General features: G+C 39.9%; 1 protein-coding gene across 1 annotated transcript in view; it reads right to left on the bottom strand.

Moving 5' to 3' along the window:
• LOC137633100 (mucin-2-like) overlaps positions 1-1838 on the bottom strand; it is a 49725-nt gene extending 47887 nt beyond the window's left edge. The window contains exon 1 of the mRNA XM_068365261.1: positions 1654-1838. Within this exon, the coding sequence (XP_068221362.1) occupies positions 1654-1761 (108 nt within the window). The 5' untranslated portion in view covers positions 1762-1838. The remainder of the gene's footprint in view (positions 1-1653) is intronic.
• Positions 1839-22500: the final 20662 nt, after the last annotated feature.

Genomic DNA, 22500 nt, shown 5'->3' on the forward strand with positions numbered 1-22500 from the left:
TACCTAAGGAAAGAGAACAGTGTTTTGATTTTGTAGTATCCTTCTCCTAAAAGAGCTGCTTACATTATTATTATTATTATTATTATTATTATTATTATTATTATTATTATTATTATTATTATTATTATTATTATTATTATTATTATTATTATTATTAGCTAAGCTACGACCCTAGTTGGAAAAGCAAGAAGCTATAAGGCTAAGGGCTCCAAAAGGGAAAAAATACTCCAGTGAGGAAAGGAAATAAGGAAATGAATAAAAGATATAAGAAGTAATGAACAATTTGAATAAAATATTTTTAAAACATGGCCAACATTAAACCAGATATTTCATATGTAAACTATAAAAGGACTTATGTCAGCCTGTTCAATATAAAAACATTGGCGGACAAGAAAACGCTCAGATCTTTCAACGGTGTTTTCGAAGCGGAAAGAACAAAATAAATTCTTATCGAAATAAAGAGTCATGTCCTTAGCATTTGTGGCATAGATAAATTTTGCTTGACAGTGATTGTTATGACGAATGCATCTAGTTTTGTGCATTCAATGTTATCTGAAGCAGGAGACTTATGAAGAGAAGATGATAAGGTTAGAGTACTCATTTTATCTATTGGTACAATGCCTGGTTTATATTGGAGGACCATCAAAAAGACAGGAAGGAACTTGGGGGACCATAAAAAAACAGGAAGGAATTTGGAGGACCATCAAAAACACAGAAAGTTGGAGGAGCATCAAAAAGACAGGGTGGAACTTGGAGGACCATCAAAAAGACAGAACGGAACTTGGAAGACCATCAAAAAGACAGGAAGGAACGCAGAGGACCTTCAAAAAGACAGGAAGGAACTTAGAGGACCACCAAAAAGACAGGCAGTTGGAGGAACATCATAAAGGCAGGAAGGAACGTGGAGGAGATTAAAAAAGATAGGAAGGAAATTGGATGGCCACCATAAAGACAGGAAGGAATTTGGAGGACCATCAAAAAGAAAGAATGGAACTTATAGGACTATCAAAATGATAGGAAGGAACCTGGAGTACAATAAAAAAGACTGAAAGGAACTTGGAGGACAATAAAAAAGACAGGAACTTGGAGGACCCTCAAAAAGACAGGAAGGAAGTTGGAGGACCATCAAAAAGACAGGAAGGAACTAGGAGGAGTAGACAAAAAGACAGAAGGAACTTGGAGGAGCATAAAAAAAGACAGGGAGTTGGAGGAGCATAAAAAAGACATAAAGAACTTGGGGGACCATTAAAAATACAGGATGTAACTTGGGGGACATTATAAAAGACAGGGAGGAACTTGGAGGAACATAAAAAAGACTGGAAGTTGGAGGAGCATCAAAAAAATAGGATGAAACTTGGAGGACCATAAAAAAGGCAGGAAGGAACTTGGGAGACCATCAAAAAGTCAGGAAGGAACTTGGAGGAACATCGAAAAGACAGGATAGAACTTGGAGGGCCATCAAAAAGACAAGAAGTTGGAGGAGAATAAAAAAGACAGGAAGGATCTTGGAGGAGCCTCAGGAAGGATCTTGGAGGAGCCTCAAAAAGACATGAAGGACCTTGGAGGACCATAAAAAAAGACATAAGGCATTTGGCAAACGCGTTAAACAGATTTGAAGATAGCTTTGCAATAATTCCCCCTCCCTAATCTTACCTTTTCTTTCTGCTCTGGGGAATCAGCCAAAACAGCACACGCTAGGACAGCCAATACTGCCAGAGACAGTAACAGCCCCCTGTTATGTGTGGGCCTGAGAGACAGCATGGCTTGCACTACAGATGTGGTGGACTTGGACTCCTCTGCTGTACTGACGACTATCGCCGTGGACTATCAGGGTGTCACTCCTCAGACGAGTGTCGGTTGCCCCTTTTTCTGCCAGTATTTCACGACGTAGGTGTAACGTGTGGGTTGGGTTTTCTAATCAAACGAATAGTTGTTAACAAGTGTTGTAAAATGTGTCACGTAACTTTGATTGATGTCCCACTCAATTTTCGAGTGATTAGAAGTGGCACATGACTTCGGCAAGGACACCTGGATTACAAAAGCAGTTTGTGTGTGTCTTTGTTTCTGTTTGCTTACCTAATTTTTTTTTATGTAGAACAGGCTTACATAAGTCTTTTTTATAGTTTATTCATGAAATTATATATTTTAATGTTACTGTTCTTAGAATATTTTATTCTAATTGTTCATGACTTCTGTTGCAGTTTATTTATGTCTTCATTTCCTTTACTCACTGGGCTATTTTTCCCTGTTGGAGCCCTTGGACTTTGTGCATCCTTCTTTCCCAACTATGGTTCTAGCTTAACTAATAATAATAATAATAATAATAATAATAATAATAATAATAATAATAATAATAATAATAATATCCCTTTTAGCATACTCCTATGCCATATAACTTCATTAAACTTCATTAGTCTATTTTCCTTTCTTCTCTTATTTATTGCTTAAATTATGACCCTTTCCTCGTTATTTTCCCTGTCAACATGTAAGAATTCTCCTTCATTATTACCCAGTGTCATTTCTCCTTATCACTATTTATGATATCAATCTCTACTACTATATTTATTCTTTATTCCAAGATTGATTGATTTGAGGTTTTCTGGCATCCTGACATCTAAGGTCATTCAATTAAAACCATAAAAGCAAAGATGTCCTTATAAAAGTTAAATATCTTTCAGAAGACTTGCTTCTGAAATATAGCTAAAATACCGCTAGCATGGTAAGACACATCATGTCCAAGAATCTTGGCAAGGATGAACCTGCCTTCCTCACCTCGAGCCTCAAACAGATATATATTTCTTTCTGTGCTATAAGTGGGGCATTCGGTCAACAAATGCCTCACTGTCGCAATATGGCTTGTATTGGCTAGTTAAGACCAAGAGACCGTGCCCATAATCATGTCGCAATATGGCTTTTATGGGCCGGTTAAAACCAAGAGCCCGTGCCCAAATTCATGTCGCAATATGGCTTGTATTGGCCAGTTAAGACCAAGAGCCCGTGCCCAAATTCATGTCGCAACAGGGCTTGTATTAGCCAGTTAAGACCAAGAGCCCGTGCCCAAATTCATGTCGCAATAGGGCTTGTATTAGCCAGTTAAGACCAAGAGCCCGTGCCCAAATTCACCTAACTCTTATAGTATGTCAATTAGGATGCTGAAGATCAGCGGAATTCTTGGTATAGATGGAATAGTTTCAGTTGATTGATCATAAACACTAATCAAGACGATTGAATGTCAGATATCGATAAATTCCACGAGAGCTTTTTATGGAAAATCGTAAATTGTCCTGAAGTTTTATTCGATCTGAAAATAATGACCAAAAGATGCGGAATCGCGTGTCGAAGTATCTATGTATGTCCGCCGATAAATGCAGAGATGTACAACACTGAGAAGTTCGTTGAAACAACACTACTGTAGAGATATGGCATTCTGTTGAACAGGAGTTCGAGACCCGCTGTAGCTCGAAAGTTGCTTTTAGTGTCTTACAACCTCCCCATTCCTGGTCCTAGCTTGGGTGGAGAGGGGCATTGGGTACTGATCATATGTATATGGTCAGTCTCTTGGGCATTGTCACTGTACCTGCCAAGTCATCAGCATCCACTGCCTGGCCCTCCTTGGTTCCAGTTTGGATGGAGAGGGGGCTGGGGGGCTAATAATATGTATACATATTCAGTCTTTTGGGCATTGCCTCTGCCACTCATGAGCGACCTTTAAGTGCAGGGTGGTGGCCGATGTCCTCCTTGACTGGTGAACGCCAGACTGGGGTTTCGAGTCCCGCTCAAACTCGTTAGCTTCTTTGGTCGCTGCAACTTCACCATCCTTGTGAGCTAAGGATGGGGGTTTGGGGGAGCCTATAGGTCTATCTGCTTAGTTATCAGCAGCCATTACTTGGCCCTCCATGGTCCTAGCTTGGGTGGAGATTGGGCTTTGGCGCTGATCATACGTTTATATGGTCAGTCTCTGGGGCATTGCCCTGCTTGGTAGAGCAATGTTACTGTCCCTTTCCTCTGCCATTCATGAGCGGCCTTTAAATTTTTAAATAGCACGGCGATTATGGGAAACGTCCCTGTCTGGCATCGTGTTGGACGTGAGTTGGAGATAGATCCGCTCAAACTCGATAGTTTCTATTAGTGTCTACAAGACTGCAACTTTACCATCCTTGTGAGCAAGGGATGGATGGTTTGGGGAGCTTATAGGTCTACATGTTGAATCATCAGCAGCCCATTGCTTGATCCTCTCTTGTCCTAGGTTGATGTAAAGGCTGCTTGGGCCTGCTTCTATATATGTATATGGTTAGTCTCTAGGGTATTATCATGTCCCTTGCCTTGGCCGTTCATGAGCCACCTTTAAAAAAAAAAAAAAAAAAAAAAAAAAAAAAAAAAAAAAAAAAAAAAAAAAGTATCTTAGCACGTACCCAGTTCTATAGAACACTTGTAACGTATCTTAGGACGTACCCAGTTCTATGGAACACTTGGAACGTATCTTAGGACGTACCCAGTTCTATGGAACACTTGGAACGTATCTTAGGACGTACCCAGTTCTATGGAACACTTGAAACGTATCTTAGGACGTACCCAGTTCTATGGAACACTTGAAACGTATCTTAGGACGTACCCAGTTCCATGGAACACTTGGAACGTATCTTAGGACGTACCCAGTTCTATGTAACACATGGAACACTTGGAACGTATCTTAAGACGTACCCAGTTCTATGGAATACTTGGAACGTATTTTAGGACGTACCCAGTTCTATGGAACACTTGGAACGTATCTTATGACGTGCCCAGTTCTATGTAACACATGGAACACTTGGAACGTATCTTAAGACGTACCCAGTTCTATGGAACACTTGGAACGTATCTTAGGACGTACCCAGTTCTATGGAACACTTGGAACGTATCTTAGGACGTACCCAGTTCTATGGAACACTTGAAACGTATCTTAGGACGTACCCAGTTCTATGGAACACTTGAAACGTATCTTAGGACGTACCCAGTTCCATGGAACACTTGGAACGTATCTTAGGACGTACCCAGTTCTATGTAACACATGGAACACTTGAAACGTATCTTAAGACGTACCCAGTTCTATGGAACACTTGGAACGTATTTTAGGACGTACCCAGTTCTATGGAACACTTGGAACGTATCTTAGGACGTACCCAGTTCTATGTAACACATGGAACACTTGGAACGTATCTTAAGACGTACCCAGTTCTATGGAACACTTGGAACGTATCTTAGGATGTACCCAGTTCTATGGAACACTTGGAACGTATCTTAAGACGTACCCAGTTCTATGGAACACTTGGAACGTATTTTAGGACGTACCCAGTTCTATGGAACACTTGGAACGCATCTTAGGACGTACCTAGTTCTATGGAACACATGGAACACTTGGAAAGTATCTTAGGACGTAACCAGTTCTATGGAACACTTGGAACGTATCTTAGGAGGTGTCCAGTTCTAAGGAACACTTGAAACGTATCATAGGACGTACCCAGTTCTATGGAAAAATTGGAACGTATTTTAGGACGTACCTAGTTCTATGGAACACATGGAACGCATCTTAGGACGTACCTAGTTCTATGGAACACTTGGAACGTATCTTAGGACGTACCCAGTTCTATGTAACACATGGAACACTTGGAACGTATCTTAAGACGTACCCAGTTCTATGGAACACTTGGAACGTATCTTAGGATGTACCCAGTTCTATGGAACACTTGGAACGTATCTTAAGACGTACCCAGTTCTATGGAACACTTGGAACGTATTTTAGGACGTACCCAGTTCCATGGAACACTTGGAACGCATCTTAGGACGTACCTAGTTCTATGGAACACATGGAACACTTGGAACGTATCTTAGGACGTAACCAGTTCTATGGAACACTTGGAACGTATCTTAGGACGTGTCCAGTTCTAAGGAACACTTGAAACGTATCATAGGACGTACCCAGTTCTATGGAACACTTGGAACGTATCTTAGGACGTACCCAGTTCTATGTAACACATGGAACACTTGGAACGTATCTTAAGACGTACCCAGTTCTATGGAACACTTGGAATGTATCTTAGGATGTACCCAGTTCTATGGAACACTTGGAACGTATCTTAAGACGTACCCAGTTCTATGGAACACTTGGAACGTATTTTAGGACGTACCCAGTTCTATGGAACACTTGGAACGCATCTTAGGACATACCTAGTTCTATGGAACACATGGAACACTTGGAACGTATCTTAGGACGTAACCAGTTCTATGGAACACTTGGAACGTATCTTAGGACGTGTCCAGTTCTAAGGAACACTTGAAACGTATCATAGGACGTACCCAGTTCTATGGAACACTTGGAACGTATTTTAGGACGTACCCAGTTCTATGGAACACTTGGAACGCATCTTAGGACGTACCTAGTTCTATGGAACACATGGAACACTTGGAAAGTATCTTAGGACGTAACCAGTTCTATGGAACACTTGGAACGTATCTTAGGACGTGTCCAGTTCTAAGGAACACTTGAAACGTATCATAGGACGTACCCAGTTCTATGGGACACTTGGAACATATTTTAGGACGTACCCAGTTCTATGGAACACTTGGAACGTATCATAGGACGTACCCAGTTCTATGGAACACTTGGAACATATCTTAGGATGTACCCAGTTTTATGGAACACTTAGAACATATCTTAGGAGATACCCAGTTCTATGGAACACTTGGAACGTATCTTAGGACGTACCTAGTTCTATGGAACACATGGAACACTTGGAACGTATCTTAGGACGTAACCAGTTCTATGAAACACTTGGAACGTATCTTAGGACGTGTCCAGTTCTAAGGAACACTTGAAACGTATCATAGGATGTACCCAGTTTGATGACGTACCCAATTCTATGGAACACTTGGAACGTATCTTAGGACGTACCCAGTTCTATAGAACACTTGGAACGTATCTTAGGACGTACCCAGTTCTATGGAACACTTGGAACGTATCTTAAGACGTACCCAGTTCTATGGAACACTTGGAACGTATTTTAGGACGTACCTAGTTCTATGGAACACATGGAACACTTGGAACGTATCTTAGGACGTACCTAGTTCTATGGAACACATGGAACACTTGGAACGTATCTTAGGACGTACCTAGTTCTATGGAACACATGGAACACTTGGAACGTATCTTAGGACGTACCCAGTTCTATGGAACACTTGGAACGTATCTTATGACGTTCCCAGTTCTATGGAACACTTGGAACGTATCTTAGGACGTACCCAGTTCTATGTAACACATGGAACACTTGGAATGTATCTCAGGACGTACCCAGATCTATGGAACACTTGGAACGCATCTTAGGAGGTAATCAGTTCTATGGAACACTTGGAACATATCTTAAGACGTACCCAGTTCTATGGAACACTTGGAACGTATTTTAGGATGTACCCAGTTCTATGGAACACTTGGAACGTATCTTAGGACATACCTAGTTCTATGGAACACATGGAACACTTGGAACGTATCTTAGGATGTAACCAGTTCTATGGAACACTTGGAACGTATTTTAGGACGTACCCAGTTCTATGGGACACTTGGAACTATCTTAGGACGTACCCAGTTCCATGGAACACTTGGAACGTATCTTAGGACGTACCCAGTTCTATGGAACACATGGAACACTTGGAATGTATCTTAGGACGTACCCAGTTTTATGGAACACTTGGAACGTATCTTAGGACGTACCCAGTTCTATGGGACATTTTAAACGTTTCATAGGACGTACCCAGTTCTATGGAACACTTGGAACGTATCTTAGGACGTAACCAGTTCTATGGAACACTTGGAACGTATTTTAGGACGTACCCAGTTCTATGGAACACTTGGAACGTATCTTAGGACGTACCCAGTTCTATGGAACACATGGAACACTTGGATCGTATCTTAGGACGTACCCAGTTCTATGGAACACATGGAACACTTGGAACGTATCTTAAGACGTAACCAGTTCTATGGAACACTTGGAACGTATTTTAGGACGTACCCAGTTTTATGCAACACTTGGAACGTATTTTAGGACGTACCCAGTTCTATGGAACACTTGGAACGTATCTTAGGACGTGCCCAGTTCTATGGAACACTTGGAACATATCTAAGGACGTGCTCAATTCTATGGAACACTTGGAACGTATCTTAGGACGTACCCAGCTCTATGGAACACTAGGAACGTTTTCCTCAATCCATGTATTACTATTTGATTAGAAAATGTATGTACCATTAACAAATACTATGATTATTTTCCATTTTTTATTTCGTGATAAAGGACAGTTTTTATTTCGTGATAAAGGACAGTTTTCACTCTTCATTATACATAATAACCCTTACACTGACCCTATGAGGTCAAGATTTCAAGGTTCCTACTGTGTCTGAATAAGCCAAGTCAATCGGTCCAGTAGTTTTATTATTATCATTATTATTATTATTATTATTATTATTATTATTATTATTATTATTATTATTATTAATATCATTATTATTATTATTATTATTATTATTATTATTATTATTAATTGCTAAGCTACAACGCTAATTGAAAAAGCTGGATGCTATAAGCCCAGGGGCCCAAACAGGGAAAATATCCCAGTGAGGAAAGGGATCAAGGAAAAATAAAATATTCTAAGAACGGTAACAACATTAAAATAAATATTTTATATATAAACTTTAAATAATTTAACAAAACAAGAGGAAGGGAAATTAGATAGAATACTGTGCCCGAGTGTACCCTCAAGCAAGAGAACTCTCACCCAAGACAGTGCAAGACCATGGTACAGAGGCTATGGCACTACCCAAGACCTGAGAACAATGGTTTGATTTTGGAGTGTCCTTCTCCTAGAAGAGCTGCTTATCATAGCTAAAGAGTCTCCTCTACCATTACCAAGAGGAAAGTAGCCACTGGCCAATTACAGTGCAGTAGTTAACCCCTTGAGTGAAGAAAAATTGTCTGGTAATCTCAGTGTTGTCAGGTGTATGAGGGCAGAGGAGAATCTGTAAAGAATATGCCAGACTATTCGGTGTATGAGTAGGCATTGAGAAATTGAATCGTAACCAAAGAGAAGGATCCAATGTAGTACTGTCTGGCCAGTCAAAGGACCCCATAAATCTCTAGTGGTAGTATCTCAACGGGCGTAGTTTTCCATTAAACATGACAACCACTTTATATTATGAGGTTCCTTAACGCCTTTGATAATTGTAGTGATTGCTAATGTAAAGTTATCAGCTCCTTATCTCTCTTTATCCATACTTATAATTCTTTCTAATAACTAATAACTTTTTATTAATTGTACGATTATGATGTAATGTAATAACAAGATTTTCCTTGTTTCAAATGATAGTTTGACTTCAGTTTTCGAGGTTAAATCTGGCCTATAGTTAATAAGTCAATAGGTTTAGATAGTACAGATAATTGAACTAACTCTGATTCCACTTTGTTCAGCTTTCCTACTGGTAGTAGGTTGGCCAGGGCACCAGCCGACCGTTGAGATACTACTACTAGAAAGTTAATGGTTCCTTTGACTGGCCAGACACTACATTGGATTCCTCTCTCTGGTTACGGCCCACTTTTCTTTTGCCTTCACATACACCGAATAGTCTGGTCTATTCTTTACAGATTCTCCTCTGTCCTCATACACCTAACAACGCTGAGATTACCAAACAGTTCTTCTTCACTCAAGGGATTAACTCCTGCAATGTACTTCTTCAGTGGCTACTTTCGTCTTGGTAAGGGTAGAAGAGACAGTTCCAATACGTAACTCTTCTAGGAGAAGGGTGCTCCAAAATCAAACCATTGTTCTCTAGTCTTGCGTAGTGCCATAGCCTCTGTACCATTGCAGGTAGTAGGTTGGCCAGGGCACCGGCCACCCTTTGAGATACTACCGCTGGAGAGTTATAGGGTCCTTTGACTGGCCAGACAGTACTACATTGAATCCTTCTCTCTGGTTACGGTTGACTTTCCCCTTGCCTGCGCATACACGGAATAGTCTAGCCTATTCTTTACAGATTCTCCCCTGTCCTCATACACCTGACAACACTGAGATTACCAAATAATTCTTCTTCCCTCAAGGGGTTAACTACTGCACTGTAATTGGTCAGTGGCTACTTTCCTCTTGGTAATGGTAGAAGAGACTCTTTAGCTATGGTAAGAAGCTCTTCTAAGAGGAGGACACTCCAAAATCAAACCATTGTTCTGTAGTCTTGGTTGTGCCATAGCCTCTGTACCATGGTCTTCCAGTGTCTTGGGTTAGAGTTCTCTTACTTGAGGGTACACTCGGGCACACTATTCTATCTAATTTCTCTTCCTCTTGTTTTGTTAAAGTGTTTATAGTTTATATAGGAAATATTTATTTTGATGTTACTGCTCTTAAAATATTTTCTTTTGCCTTGTTTCCCTTCCTCACTGGACTCTTTTTCCCTGTTGGGGCCCCTGGGGTTATAGCACCCTGCTTTTCCAATTAGGGTTGTAGCTTAGCAATTAATGATAATGATACATTTCGGTAATGCCATAGCCTCTGTACCATGGTCTACCACTTTCGTAAGGTAGAGTTCTCTTGCTTGAGGACACACTTTAGTCCTTTATTCTATCTTATTTCTCTTATTCTTGTTATTTTTAAGTTTTATAGTTTATATATAATGGATTTATTTCATTTTTATTGTTCTTAAACTTCTTTTATAGTTTATTTATTTATTTCCTTTCCTCACTGCTTCTCCAACTAGGGTTGTAGCTTAGCAGGTAATAATGAAAATGTTAATAATTAATAATAATAATGATAATAATAATAACAATAATAATAATAATAATAATAATAATAATAATAATAATTTGATATCTAGTTTACTCGTTTATCTGCCAAACGAAGATATTATCAGTTCTTTGTTATTTATGGCACTAGTGTACACTTACCGACAAAAATGACTGCTAAATATTTTGTTACACACACACGCACGCACATCTTCTGGCCCTTTCTCAAGTACATTTTAACCAGGCAGTTTCCGCAATTTGTGGGAGTGTGTGGTGGTACCTCCTCTCACCGAGGTATGCATACTCTCTCTCTCTCTCTCTCTCTCTCTCTCTCTCTCTCTCTCTCTCTCTCTCTCTCATACCCGAGGAAAGGGGAGAGACCGAGTAGTCATACGTGAGGCAATGCAGCTTAGTATGACTAGAAATATAGGGGAAGATTATTTACGAAGGTATTTTGATGCTCTGAGCTAACCCAGGTCTCAAAAATGAACATTTGTACCTAAACACTTGAAGAATAACTGTTAGGGAATACAGGGGCGTAGAGTGAATTCCGAAGTTTTGCTTGGATGAATTAACAGAGTGAGAACATGTTTAGCTAAATATAATTATTTTTTATTCATGTGTCCTTTGAGCTGAATATGATAAAATGTCATCAAATATTTTTGTCAGAATTTATTTTATTAGATTGTGTGTGTGAGAGAGAGAGAGAGAGAGAGAGAGAGAGAGAGAGAGAGAGAGAGAGAGAGAGAGAGCCTTATTGCCTTATTCTATGTTTGGGTTCCCCCAGGTCCCTTAGTGTGAGGCACCTCGTATATCTACTAGAGAGTTGCTAATGCATCTTCCGGTGTATTTTGCATCTTCCAGTATTGAATGGTCTGGGATGCATCTTAGTGAGAGAGAGAGAGAGAGAGAGAGAGAGAGAGAGAGAGAGAGAGAGAGAGAGAGAGAGAGAGAGAGAAGGCTAAATAGGACACTATATAAAAAATGATTTAATTATGAAGATGAAAGATGTTCTTCAGGTTATCTCCACTCCTAAATTTTTTTACGTTACATCCGATTAAAAACATTTATGTTATAAACCCCCTTTGATGAGTGAGAATATAAATCCACAACATTATAAATCCCCCTGTAAGTCACGTTGGAAGATAAATCCGCAGCTGAAATTCAACATTCTAAAATCCCTTAAGACACAAAAAAGAGTCGACTTAAAAGCTCTTACTGTATATGATAAATCCCACCTATTTAAAAATATAAATCCAGTCTGCAATAGAAGCCAAACAAATCACCCATAAATCCATACAATAAATCCGCTTAAAAAAAACAAAATCTTCCTCAGGCAGATCAATAAATTAGTAGACAATAAATCCGTTTAAAATCTTTTACATGTTAAATCCCACCTATTCAAAAATATAAATCCAGCCCTGAATTTTAGCCAAAAAAATTACCTATAAATCCATACGCTAAATTAGAATAAAATTGTAACGAAATTTGATTTGTAGCTAGACAAGTCACCCATAAATCCATGTGCCAAATTGGACTAAAATCGTAATAGAATTTGAATTGTAGCTAGAGAAATCACCCATAAATCCATGATAAATCGGAATAAAATCGTAATAAAATTTGAATTGTAGCTAGACAAATCACCCATAAATCCATACGATAAATCGGAATAAAATCGTAATAAAATTTTAATTGTAGCTAGACAAATCACCCATAAATCCATACGATAAATTGGAATAAAATCGTAATACAATTTGAACTGTAGCTAGACAAATCACCCATAAATCCATACGATAAACTGGAATAAAATCGTAATAAAATTTCAATTGTAGCTTGACAAATCACCTTTAAATTCATACGCCAAATTAGAATAAAATCATAATAAAATTTTAATTGTAACTAGACAAATCACCCATAAATCCATAGATAAATCGGAATAAAATCGTAATAAAATTCTAATTATAGCTAGACAAATCACCCGTAAATCCATACGATAAATTGTAATAAAATTGTAATAAAATTTTAATTGTAGCTAGACAAATCACCCATAAATCCATACGATAAATCGGAATAAAGTCGTAATAAAACTTGAATTGTAGCTACAGAAATCACCCATAAATCCATACGAGAAATTGGGATAAAATCGTAATAAAATTTGAATTGTAGCTAGACAAATCACCCATAAATCCATACGATAAATCGGAATAAAGTCGTAATAAAACTTGAATTGTAGCTACAGAAATCCCCTATAAATCCATACGATAAATCGGAATAAAATTGTGATAAAATTTGAATTGTAACTAGACAAATCACCCATAAATCCATACGATAAATCGGAACAAAATCGTGATAAAATTTGAATTGTAGCTAGACAAATCACACATAAACCCATACGATAAATCGGAATAAAATCGTAATAAAATTTGAATTGTAGCTGGAGAAATCACCCATATATCCATACGATAAATCGGAATAAAATCGTAATAAAATTTTGATTGTAGCTGGACAAATCACCCATAAATCCATACGCCAAATTGGAATAAAATCGCAATAAAATTTGAATTGTAGCTAGAGAAATCACCCATAAATCCATATGATAATTCCGATTAAAATCGTAATGAAATTTGAATTGTAGCTAGAAAAATCACTCATAAATCCATATGATAAATCGGAATAAAATCGTAATACAATTTGAATTGTAGCTACACAAATCACCGATAAATCCATACGATAAATCGGAATGAAATCGTAAAAAAAATTTGAATTGTAGCTAGAGAAATCCCCCATAAATCCATACGATAAATCGGAATAAAATCGTAATAAAATTTTAATTGTAGCTGGACAAATTACCCATAACTCCATATGATAAATTGGAATAAATTCGTAATAAAATTTCAATTGTAGCTAGAGAAATCACTCATAAATTCATACGATAAATCGGAATAAAATCGTAATAAAATTTGGATTTTAGCTGGACGAATCACCTATAAATCCATACAATAAATTGGAATTATAAAATCGTAATAAAATTTGAATTGTAGCTAGACAAATCACCCATAAATCCATACGATAAATTGGAATAAAATCGTAATAAAATTTGAATTGTAGCTATACAAATCACCCATAAATCCATATGATAAACTGCAATAAATTCGTAATAAAATTTCAATTGTAGCTAGACAAATCACCCATAAATACATAAGATAAATCGGAATAAAATCGTAATAAAATTTGAATTTTAGCTAGAGAAATCACCCATAAATCCATACGATAAATCGGAATAAAATCGTAATAAAATTTGAATTGTAGCTAGACAAATCACCCATAAATCCATACGAGAAATTGGAATATAATCGTAATCAAATTTGAATTTTAGCTAGAGAAATCACCCATAAATCCATACGATAAATCGGAATAAAATCGTAATAAAATTTGAATTGTAGCTAGACAAATCACCCATAAATCCATACGATAATTCTGAATAAAATCGTAATAAAATTTTAATTGTAGCTAAACAAATCACCCATAAATCCATACGATAAATCGGAATAAAATCGTAATAAAATTTGAATTGTAGCTAGACAAATCAACCATAAATCCATACGATAAATAGGAATAAAATCATAATAAAATTATTTGAATTGTAGCTAGAGAAATCACCCATAAATTCTTACGATAAATCGGAATAAAATCGTAATCAAATTTGAATTGTAGCTGGAGAAATCACCCATAAATCCATACGCCAAATTGGAATAAAATCGTAATGAAACTTGAATTATAGCTAGAGAAATCACCCATAAATCAATACGATAAATGGAAATAAAATCGTAATCAAATTTGAATTGTAGCTAGAGAAATCACCCATAAATCCATACAATAAATTGGAATAAAATCGTAATGAAACTTGAATTGTAGCTAGCCAAATCACCCATAAATCCATACGATAAATCGGAATAAAATTGTAATAAAATTTTAATTGTAGCTAGACAAATCACCCATAAATCCATACGATATATTGGAATAAAATCGTAATAAAATTCTAAGTGTAGCTAGAAAAATCACCCATAAATCCATACGATAAATCGGAATAAAATCGTAATAAAATCTTAATTGTAGCTGGACAAATCACTTATAAATCCATACGAAAAATCGGAATAAAATCGTAATAAAATTTGAATTGTAGCTAGACAAATCACCCATAAATCCATACGCCAAATTGGAATAAAATCGTAATAAAATTTTAATTGTAGCTAGACAAATCACCCTTAAATCATTACGTAAATCGGAATAAATTCGTAATAAAATTTGAATTTTAGCTAGACAAATCACTTATAAATCCATACGATAAATCGGAATAAAATCGTAATAAAATTTGAATTGTAGCTGGAGAAATCACCCATATATCCATACGATGAATTGGAATAAAATCGTAATAAAATTATTTGAATTGTAGCTAGAGAAATCACACATAAATCCATACAATAAATCGGAATAAAACCGTAATACAATTTTAATTGTAGCTAGACAAATCACCCATAAATCCTTACGATAAATCGGAATAAAATCGTGATAAAATTTGAATTGTAGCTAGAGAAATCACCCATAAATCCATACGATAAATCGGAATAAAATCGTAATACAATTTTAATTGTAGCTAGACATATCACCCATAAATCCATACGATAATTCGGAATAAAATCGTAATCAAATTTGAATTGTATCTAGACAAATCACCCATAAATCCATACGAAAAATCGGAATAAAATCGTAATAAGATTTGAATTGTAGCTAGACAATGCTCAAGACCCCTCTCCACCCAAGCAATGACCAAGGAGGGCCAGGCAATGACTCCGATGACTCCGCAGATAGACCCATACGCTCCGCCAAACCCCATCATCCTTAGCTCGCAGTGATGGTGTGGTTGAAACGACCATAAAAACTAAAGAGTCTGAGAGGGACTCGAACCCCAGTCTGGCGTTCACCAGTCAGGGACGTTACCGCATCGGCCCCCACAGCTGATTATATGACACATTAATTGGAATCATAAGGACAATGATCCACCCTATAAGGATTTTATTTTTCCTCCAAGGATCTACTGGACATAGGGAAATAAATCCCTGAAGTGGCTTGTTAGATCCTTGAAGTGGCTTGCTTAGTCACACCCACAAAAAAGGAGCTCTTAAACTACTGAACTGTTGTAGCATTGTGAGGGAGTTGTTATATAGTGTCTACATCAATGAAGATTTTATCTATTAAGAGCTTCACTTATATTCTCAAGTAAAAGTGTCAAATGCAGAACGCTGGAAAGTGAAAGTACAAAATATTTAATTAAGAAGAGATTGCTATTAACCAAGATTGAAAAAAAAATGAGAGAGAGAGAGAGAGAGAGAGAGAGAGAGAGAGAGAGAGAGAGAGAGAGAGAGAGAGAGAGAGAGAGAGAGAGAGAGAGAGATTTTGTTTTAAGCAATTTATTGCGCCCATTAGCGTCAAACATTTGGGTACATCGCAATAATAATATTGTTTGCAATAGAAAAATGTATGCAGATTTTAAAATATATATAAATATATATATATATATATATATATATATATATATATATATATATATATATATATATATATATATATATATAGAGAGAGAGAGAGAGAGAGAGAGAGAGAGAGAGAGAGAGAGAGAGAGAGAGAGGTGGGTCCAACAGGAAATTAGGATCAGTGAAATGAAGGATTAAATAGCAAATCGGATAAGCACAGATTGCGAGACAAACTGCCCCTTTCTTATTCTAGATTAAGGAGGGCTTATGCCAGCACGTGTCCTCTATCATGGATGTTAAAAGTGGAGATTAAAGTGTCAAAATTGATAGGAAAGTTCAAAGGTTTATAGGACGATCACAAATGGCAGAGGCAAGGGACAGTAACATCGCCCTATCAAGCAGGACAATGCCCTAGAGACTGACCATATATACAGTATATATGTATATATAACGGATTTTGAGCGAAGCGAAAAATCTATTTTTGAGTGAGATGGCCATGTCGTCCTGATGGAAGTTCCTATAGGGTAGCTTCCTAGGGTATATTACAACTACGGCGATATTCCCAGAGAATTTACCTTAAGGTACCAGAATTCTAACTCCTGGAGCGAGTATCCCTCGTGAAAGGGATATCGCGACATATCAGAGGACGTATTCTAGACACGTCACATGGCAATCTACATCCTGGACAGAGATTTCGTCTCGTAGGAGGTGATTGACGAGATACGAATTCGGGAAAGAAAAAGGGGGAGCCGCTCCCAAGGCTTCCCTATCCCCCGATTCGTATGCGTGCCTGGCGCCAATCCTGGCGCCATCTGTATTCCTTGTAGCGTACACGAGGTGCTACAGATACTGTATGTAGGGAGGGGTCCTACAGCCCTTTCTTAGAAAGGCAAGGGCGGGTCCATCAGGACGACATGGCCATCTCACCCAAAAATAGATTTTTCGCTTCGCTCAAAATCCGTTTTTTGGGCTCAAGCCATGTCGTCCTGATGGAAGTGTACCAGAGCATTACTGTATCTGTGGATTCTCAGAACGTGCCGTACTCCCCGGAGGTAATTTTTTCCCGGTCGACTAGACCTAGAGACCTAAGATGTTACCGTTATACATCTTTTCAACTAACTATAAACTATGTTAGAGCTTCCTGCCCCCTACAGGGAAGAGTCCTACTAGACTCTGGAAAAGTCTCGAAGAGTACATATATCTATGTATGAATACCAGGCAAGCTAATATAGTGGTCTCGCCCTATATTAAGTAAAGCATAGTTTGTAAAGGACCACTGCGTCAATATGAAATATCGACTAGTTTTCCGCACAATACTTGTATTGGACAAAGGTTTTATATCCGCATAGGAGGAAAACCAATGCAACATAGCTTGCATAAAGGAACAATTCTATTAGAATTATCCCAGATAAGGTACATAGAATGAATGCTCAATTATACCAATAAATTGACACAGGTGAAGGAGACGCAAGGTACTCAAGAACCAGATTATTGACAGGCAATAAATAGACAGGTTAACCACAATTTTATATATATATATATATATATATATATATATATATATATATATATATATATATATATATAAGAAGAGGATAACCTAAAACTTTAAGCATAAGTATGATAGTAAACAGAGCTTGTTTGTCTGAAAGAAAAAGCATTAGATGCCACTTTCAAGATACCGAGGTATCAAAGTCATAAAAGCCTGTATTACAAATCAATGACATTAGCGTTAGAAACGCTCGGCACACATGTCTGCACTTATGCTAGGTTCACCTTCGGAAATGGAACAGTCTGGATGGGCAACACAGTGCCCTCACTTAGTTTGTAGTACAGTATGTAACTACACACTCACCCTGGAATTAATCGTCCCAATTAAGACCACTGTTCCTTGCAGAGTTAAACAGTAGGGTTAACACCGCGACCCACTGCTACCACAGATCTCTTTTAGTTCCTCTACTTGCTTCGCATAGTGGCGAAAGAACACTCTGGAAGACTTCCAGCCAGTGTATGAACGGAGATGTTCAAAATCCATACAATTAAAGAAATTTAAGAATGAGGCAACTTTCCTCGGATCGTGACCTGCGGGTGTATTGTCAGGATCCGCTCTGCGAATAAAATATGTGATTTTCGCTCTGAGTTGATTCAGAGATAAATTTGAGCCTGATGTTTCTCCCCTGAATAGTTGACCACCCTTGAAGTCTGAAGTTCTATGAAGATAGACCTTTAGGCATTCTACTGGACATAGAGATGCATCTTCTTTCAGAGGGCAGATTCTCCAGGGACCCCACCTGTTGGTGGGTAACTCATTCTTGGCGAGAAACGTAGGATCCGGAAACAGGTTCAGTTCTTCCCCATCCAGGAACTGAACACGACCTGCCTCTCTCGAGAGGCTACAATCTCACTAACCCTGGCCCCGGACGCGAGTGCAAAATAGGAAAATAACTTTTTGTGTCAAATCCTTTAACGCACACTCTTCATTGCTCAACAGAGAAGCGAAATGAAGAACTTGTCTAAAGACCATGAAATGGGCTTTGGAGGTGCTGAAGGTCTGAGCCTAGCACAGGCTTTCGGGACTTTATTAAAGATCTCGTTACCTAGGTCGACCTGGAAGGCATATAGAATGGGTCTTGTCAAAGCAGACTTACACGCTGAAATCGTGTTCGCTGCCAACCCTTGACCATGGAGGTGGGGAAAAAAGATAAGCAGAAGTCTGTCAAGATCTCCTGCGGAATCTTCGCCTTGACAAAAGGCCACCCATTTTCTCCAAGTGACTCATATTGCCTTCTAGTAGATTTGCACTTATATTCCTCAAGGAAGTCTATACTGGCTTTCGAAATCCCGAAACGTTTTCTCACCGCTAGGGAGAGAAAATCATGAACTGCAGGGTCCGGGTTTTCTGTAATGAAGCGCAGACAGTTGACTTCTGGACTCGCCGGGTCAGAACTGGATCTGGTAGTGGTACAAACTTCAGCTACAGTTCCAATGCCAGGAGGAACCACACGCTGTTCGGCCACTTGTGGGCCACTATTGCCGCTACCTTTTGAAGGATCTCAGTTTGTTGAGGACCCTCAACAGAAGGTTGTGAGGAGGGAACAGATAAATCTTGGACCATCTGTTCCAGTCGAGGGACATCGCGTCCACTGCTTCCGCTAAGGGGTCCTCGTACGGGGCACGTGCAGGGGCAACTTCTTGTTGTCTTTCGTCGCAAAGAGGTCTATCTGCAGTTCTGGGACTGATTCAGAATGAAGGAGAATGATCCTGCGTCTAAGGACCATTCCGACTCTATCGGTGTGAACCTGGATAGAGCGTCCGCTGTCACATTGCGGACTCCTTGAAGGTGAACTGCCGACAGGTACCACTTCTTCTTTTCCGCCAATCGGAAGACGGCCAACATCACCTGGTTGAGAGGTGGTGACCTCGATCCTTGTCGATTCAAGTATCTCACAACTACCTCGCTGTCTATCACCACTTTATGTGGAACGAATGACGCGGGGAGACTTTCTTTAAGGTAAGGAGCACTGCCCTAGCTTCTAGAAAGTTTTATGAGAAAGGTCTTGAATAGCCTGGACCAAGTCCCCTGGACTTTTTTCCGATGAGAGTGACCTCCCCATCCCTCCTTCGAGGCGTCTGAGTGATTCGTCACCGACGGGGGAGGTGGCTGAAGAAGAACCTGACTTCTTTAGATGTCTGGCTTGGGACCAAGGCCTGAGAAGAGTACTTAGCCGAAGCGGCTGGTCTTCTCAGATCTCTTCACGCGTTTGATGCATAACTTCTCCAAACTCCGATTGCATCCTTTAGCTGTGCTCTTAGCACTGGGTCTGTCACCGAAGCAAACTGGAGAGAGCGTAGTACTCTCTCCTGCTCGTGTCTTGATATCCTTTCGGAATCTTGAAGTCTCTTGACAGAACCCGCTATCTCCTTCCTTTTCTTCGCCGGGGTGGAGAAACGGTGTGACAAAAGGTCCCAGTGGATCTTAGCCACTGGAACTTTTGAGATGGAGAAAGTCGAGACTTTTTCTGTTGATCTTGAAGCCTAGGTACTCTAGGAACTGGATCACTTGACTGGAAGCTTGCAAGCATTCTGTCTCGGATGCTGCCCACACCAACCAGTCGTCCAGGTAGGCTACTACCTGAATTCCCTTTAGGCGAAATTGTTTGAGAGCTACGCTCGCAAGCTTCGTAAAAATCCTTGGGGCTATGTTTAGCCCGAATGGCATGGCTCCGAAGGCGTATAGTCTTCGTTGTAGCCTGAACCCTAGGTAGGGGGAGAGTCGATGGCTAATTGGAATGTGCCAGTAGGCGTCTGACAAGTCTATAGAGACGGAATATGCCCTCTTGGGCAGTAAGGTCCTTATGTGTTGCAGTGTTAGTATTTTGAATTTGCAATTCACTATGAACTTGCTAAGTGGCGACAAGTCCAGAATGACTCTGAGCTTTTCCGAGTCTTTCTTGGGAACACAAAACAGCCTCCCTTAGAAATTGATGGGCTTCACCCTTTTTCTCCAACAGTTCTTGAACGTACTCCTCCATAACGGGGGTGGAGTGTTGGAAAAACCGAAGGTACGGGGGTGGAGTGCTGTACCAGCTCCCGCCCAGTCCATTCTTGAGTAGGCTGTGGGCCCAGGGATCGAAGGTCCACCGATCCCGAAATTTCAGAAGTCTCCCTCCTACCGGTATCACCTCACTTGGACTGCCGTCCTGAGTTCTTGCCTTCCTGACCACGACCACCCCTGAATCCCCTTCCCCTTGAGGGGCGTCTAGACGAGCCTCTGGCTGCTGCTCTAGGCTTTGCTTGAAAGGAAGTAGACTGCCCTTCGAACGCTGGGGTGAATGCCGTGGACTGTGTCGACACGGCCTGGGGTACCCATTGAAAGGTGGTCGGGGTTTGTGCCACGATCTGGGGCACTGGGGGCAATGGCAATTGCAGTTGCTGTTGCTGTCTAAGAGGCTTGGCTGGCCGAGACGGTAGCCTAGTCCTCATAGTCTTCCTCTTTGGTTGAGGACCCTCATCCGGGGAAGACTTTCTTTTGATAGCCAGGCCCCACTTCTGGAGAAGGTTCTATTCTCCAAGGCGGCTTTATCAACAACTTCTTTGACCAAGTCGGTAGGGAAAAAGGTCTTTTCCCCAAATGTTGGAGGAGATTAGTTTCTTTAGCTCGTGCCTCACCGTAGCCGAGGTAAACACGAACCCCCTACAAGCTCTCCTTGCCTTGACGAAGCCATAAAGGTCCTTCGTCACTGTGGCCAGATGAGGCTTGGCCACTACCATGAACATTTCATGGACCTTGGGGTCACTTGCCATCGTCTCGAGAGTAGTCTGAAGAGACATTGAGGCAGTCAGTCTATCTTTTGTATCGAACTCACTTCGCAAAAGAAAGTCAGACAGCTTAGGGAGGTCCTTGCCGAACTGACGTCCGGCAATATCAGCCTCCAACTTCCCCACTGAGAACGTAAGATGGACGTCCTTCCAGTCTTTGTGGTCCATAGGCAGGGCCAGCGACAAGGGTTTACACTCCTCTAGGGAGGGGCAAGACTTGCCGGCCTCGATTGCTTTTAGTACAGTCAGAAACTCTTTCTGTAAAAGGGGGAAGGCTCTAGTAGGCGAGGACACAAAGGAAGGGAGCTTCCTATTCAATGCAGCTACCTTTGAGTTAGAGAAGCCCCTCTCTTTCATCGAGGATGAAAGTAGAGCTTGAGCTTTAGCATGGTCCATCACTATGACCTCCTTCGGCTCTGTCTCCTCCTTTGAAGCTGGTTCCTTCCTCAGCCGGACATAACAGTCCGGATATGATGCCTTGCTGGGCCAGAATTCCACCCTCCAGGGGAACTGAGCCCAGCTTATCCGAGATGACGATCTTTCCAGTCGTCATCGGCATGTGCTCAGCATACCTCCATGCATGGTTAGCATCTGAGCACAAGGGAAGGTCTTTCACATTGAGCTTTTTCTGGGGCCCATGTGATTCTGCAAGGCACTGCATTCGCAGTTCCATTGCAGCCGCCTTCTCCTGATTCTCCTTCTGCATTTGTTGGATCATTCCAACAATAGAAGAGAGGGCCTGTCCCAGCTCTACTGGGAGACCGGCCGATGTAGAGGGGCTTGAACTTCATCCTGGGCTTCTGCCAGGAGGTCTTCCTCCTGACACCCGTCCACATCAGACATCCTGTCATTTAGCTGGA

The sequence above is a fragment of the Palaemon carinicauda genome, chromosome 42 (genome assembly GCF_036898095.1).
Source record: "Palaemon carinicauda isolate YSFRI2023 chromosome 42, ASM3689809v2, whole genome shotgun sequence".
Classification (NCBI taxonomy): domain Eukaryota; kingdom Metazoa; phylum Arthropoda; class Malacostraca; order Decapoda; family Palaemonidae; genus Palaemon; species Palaemon carinicauda.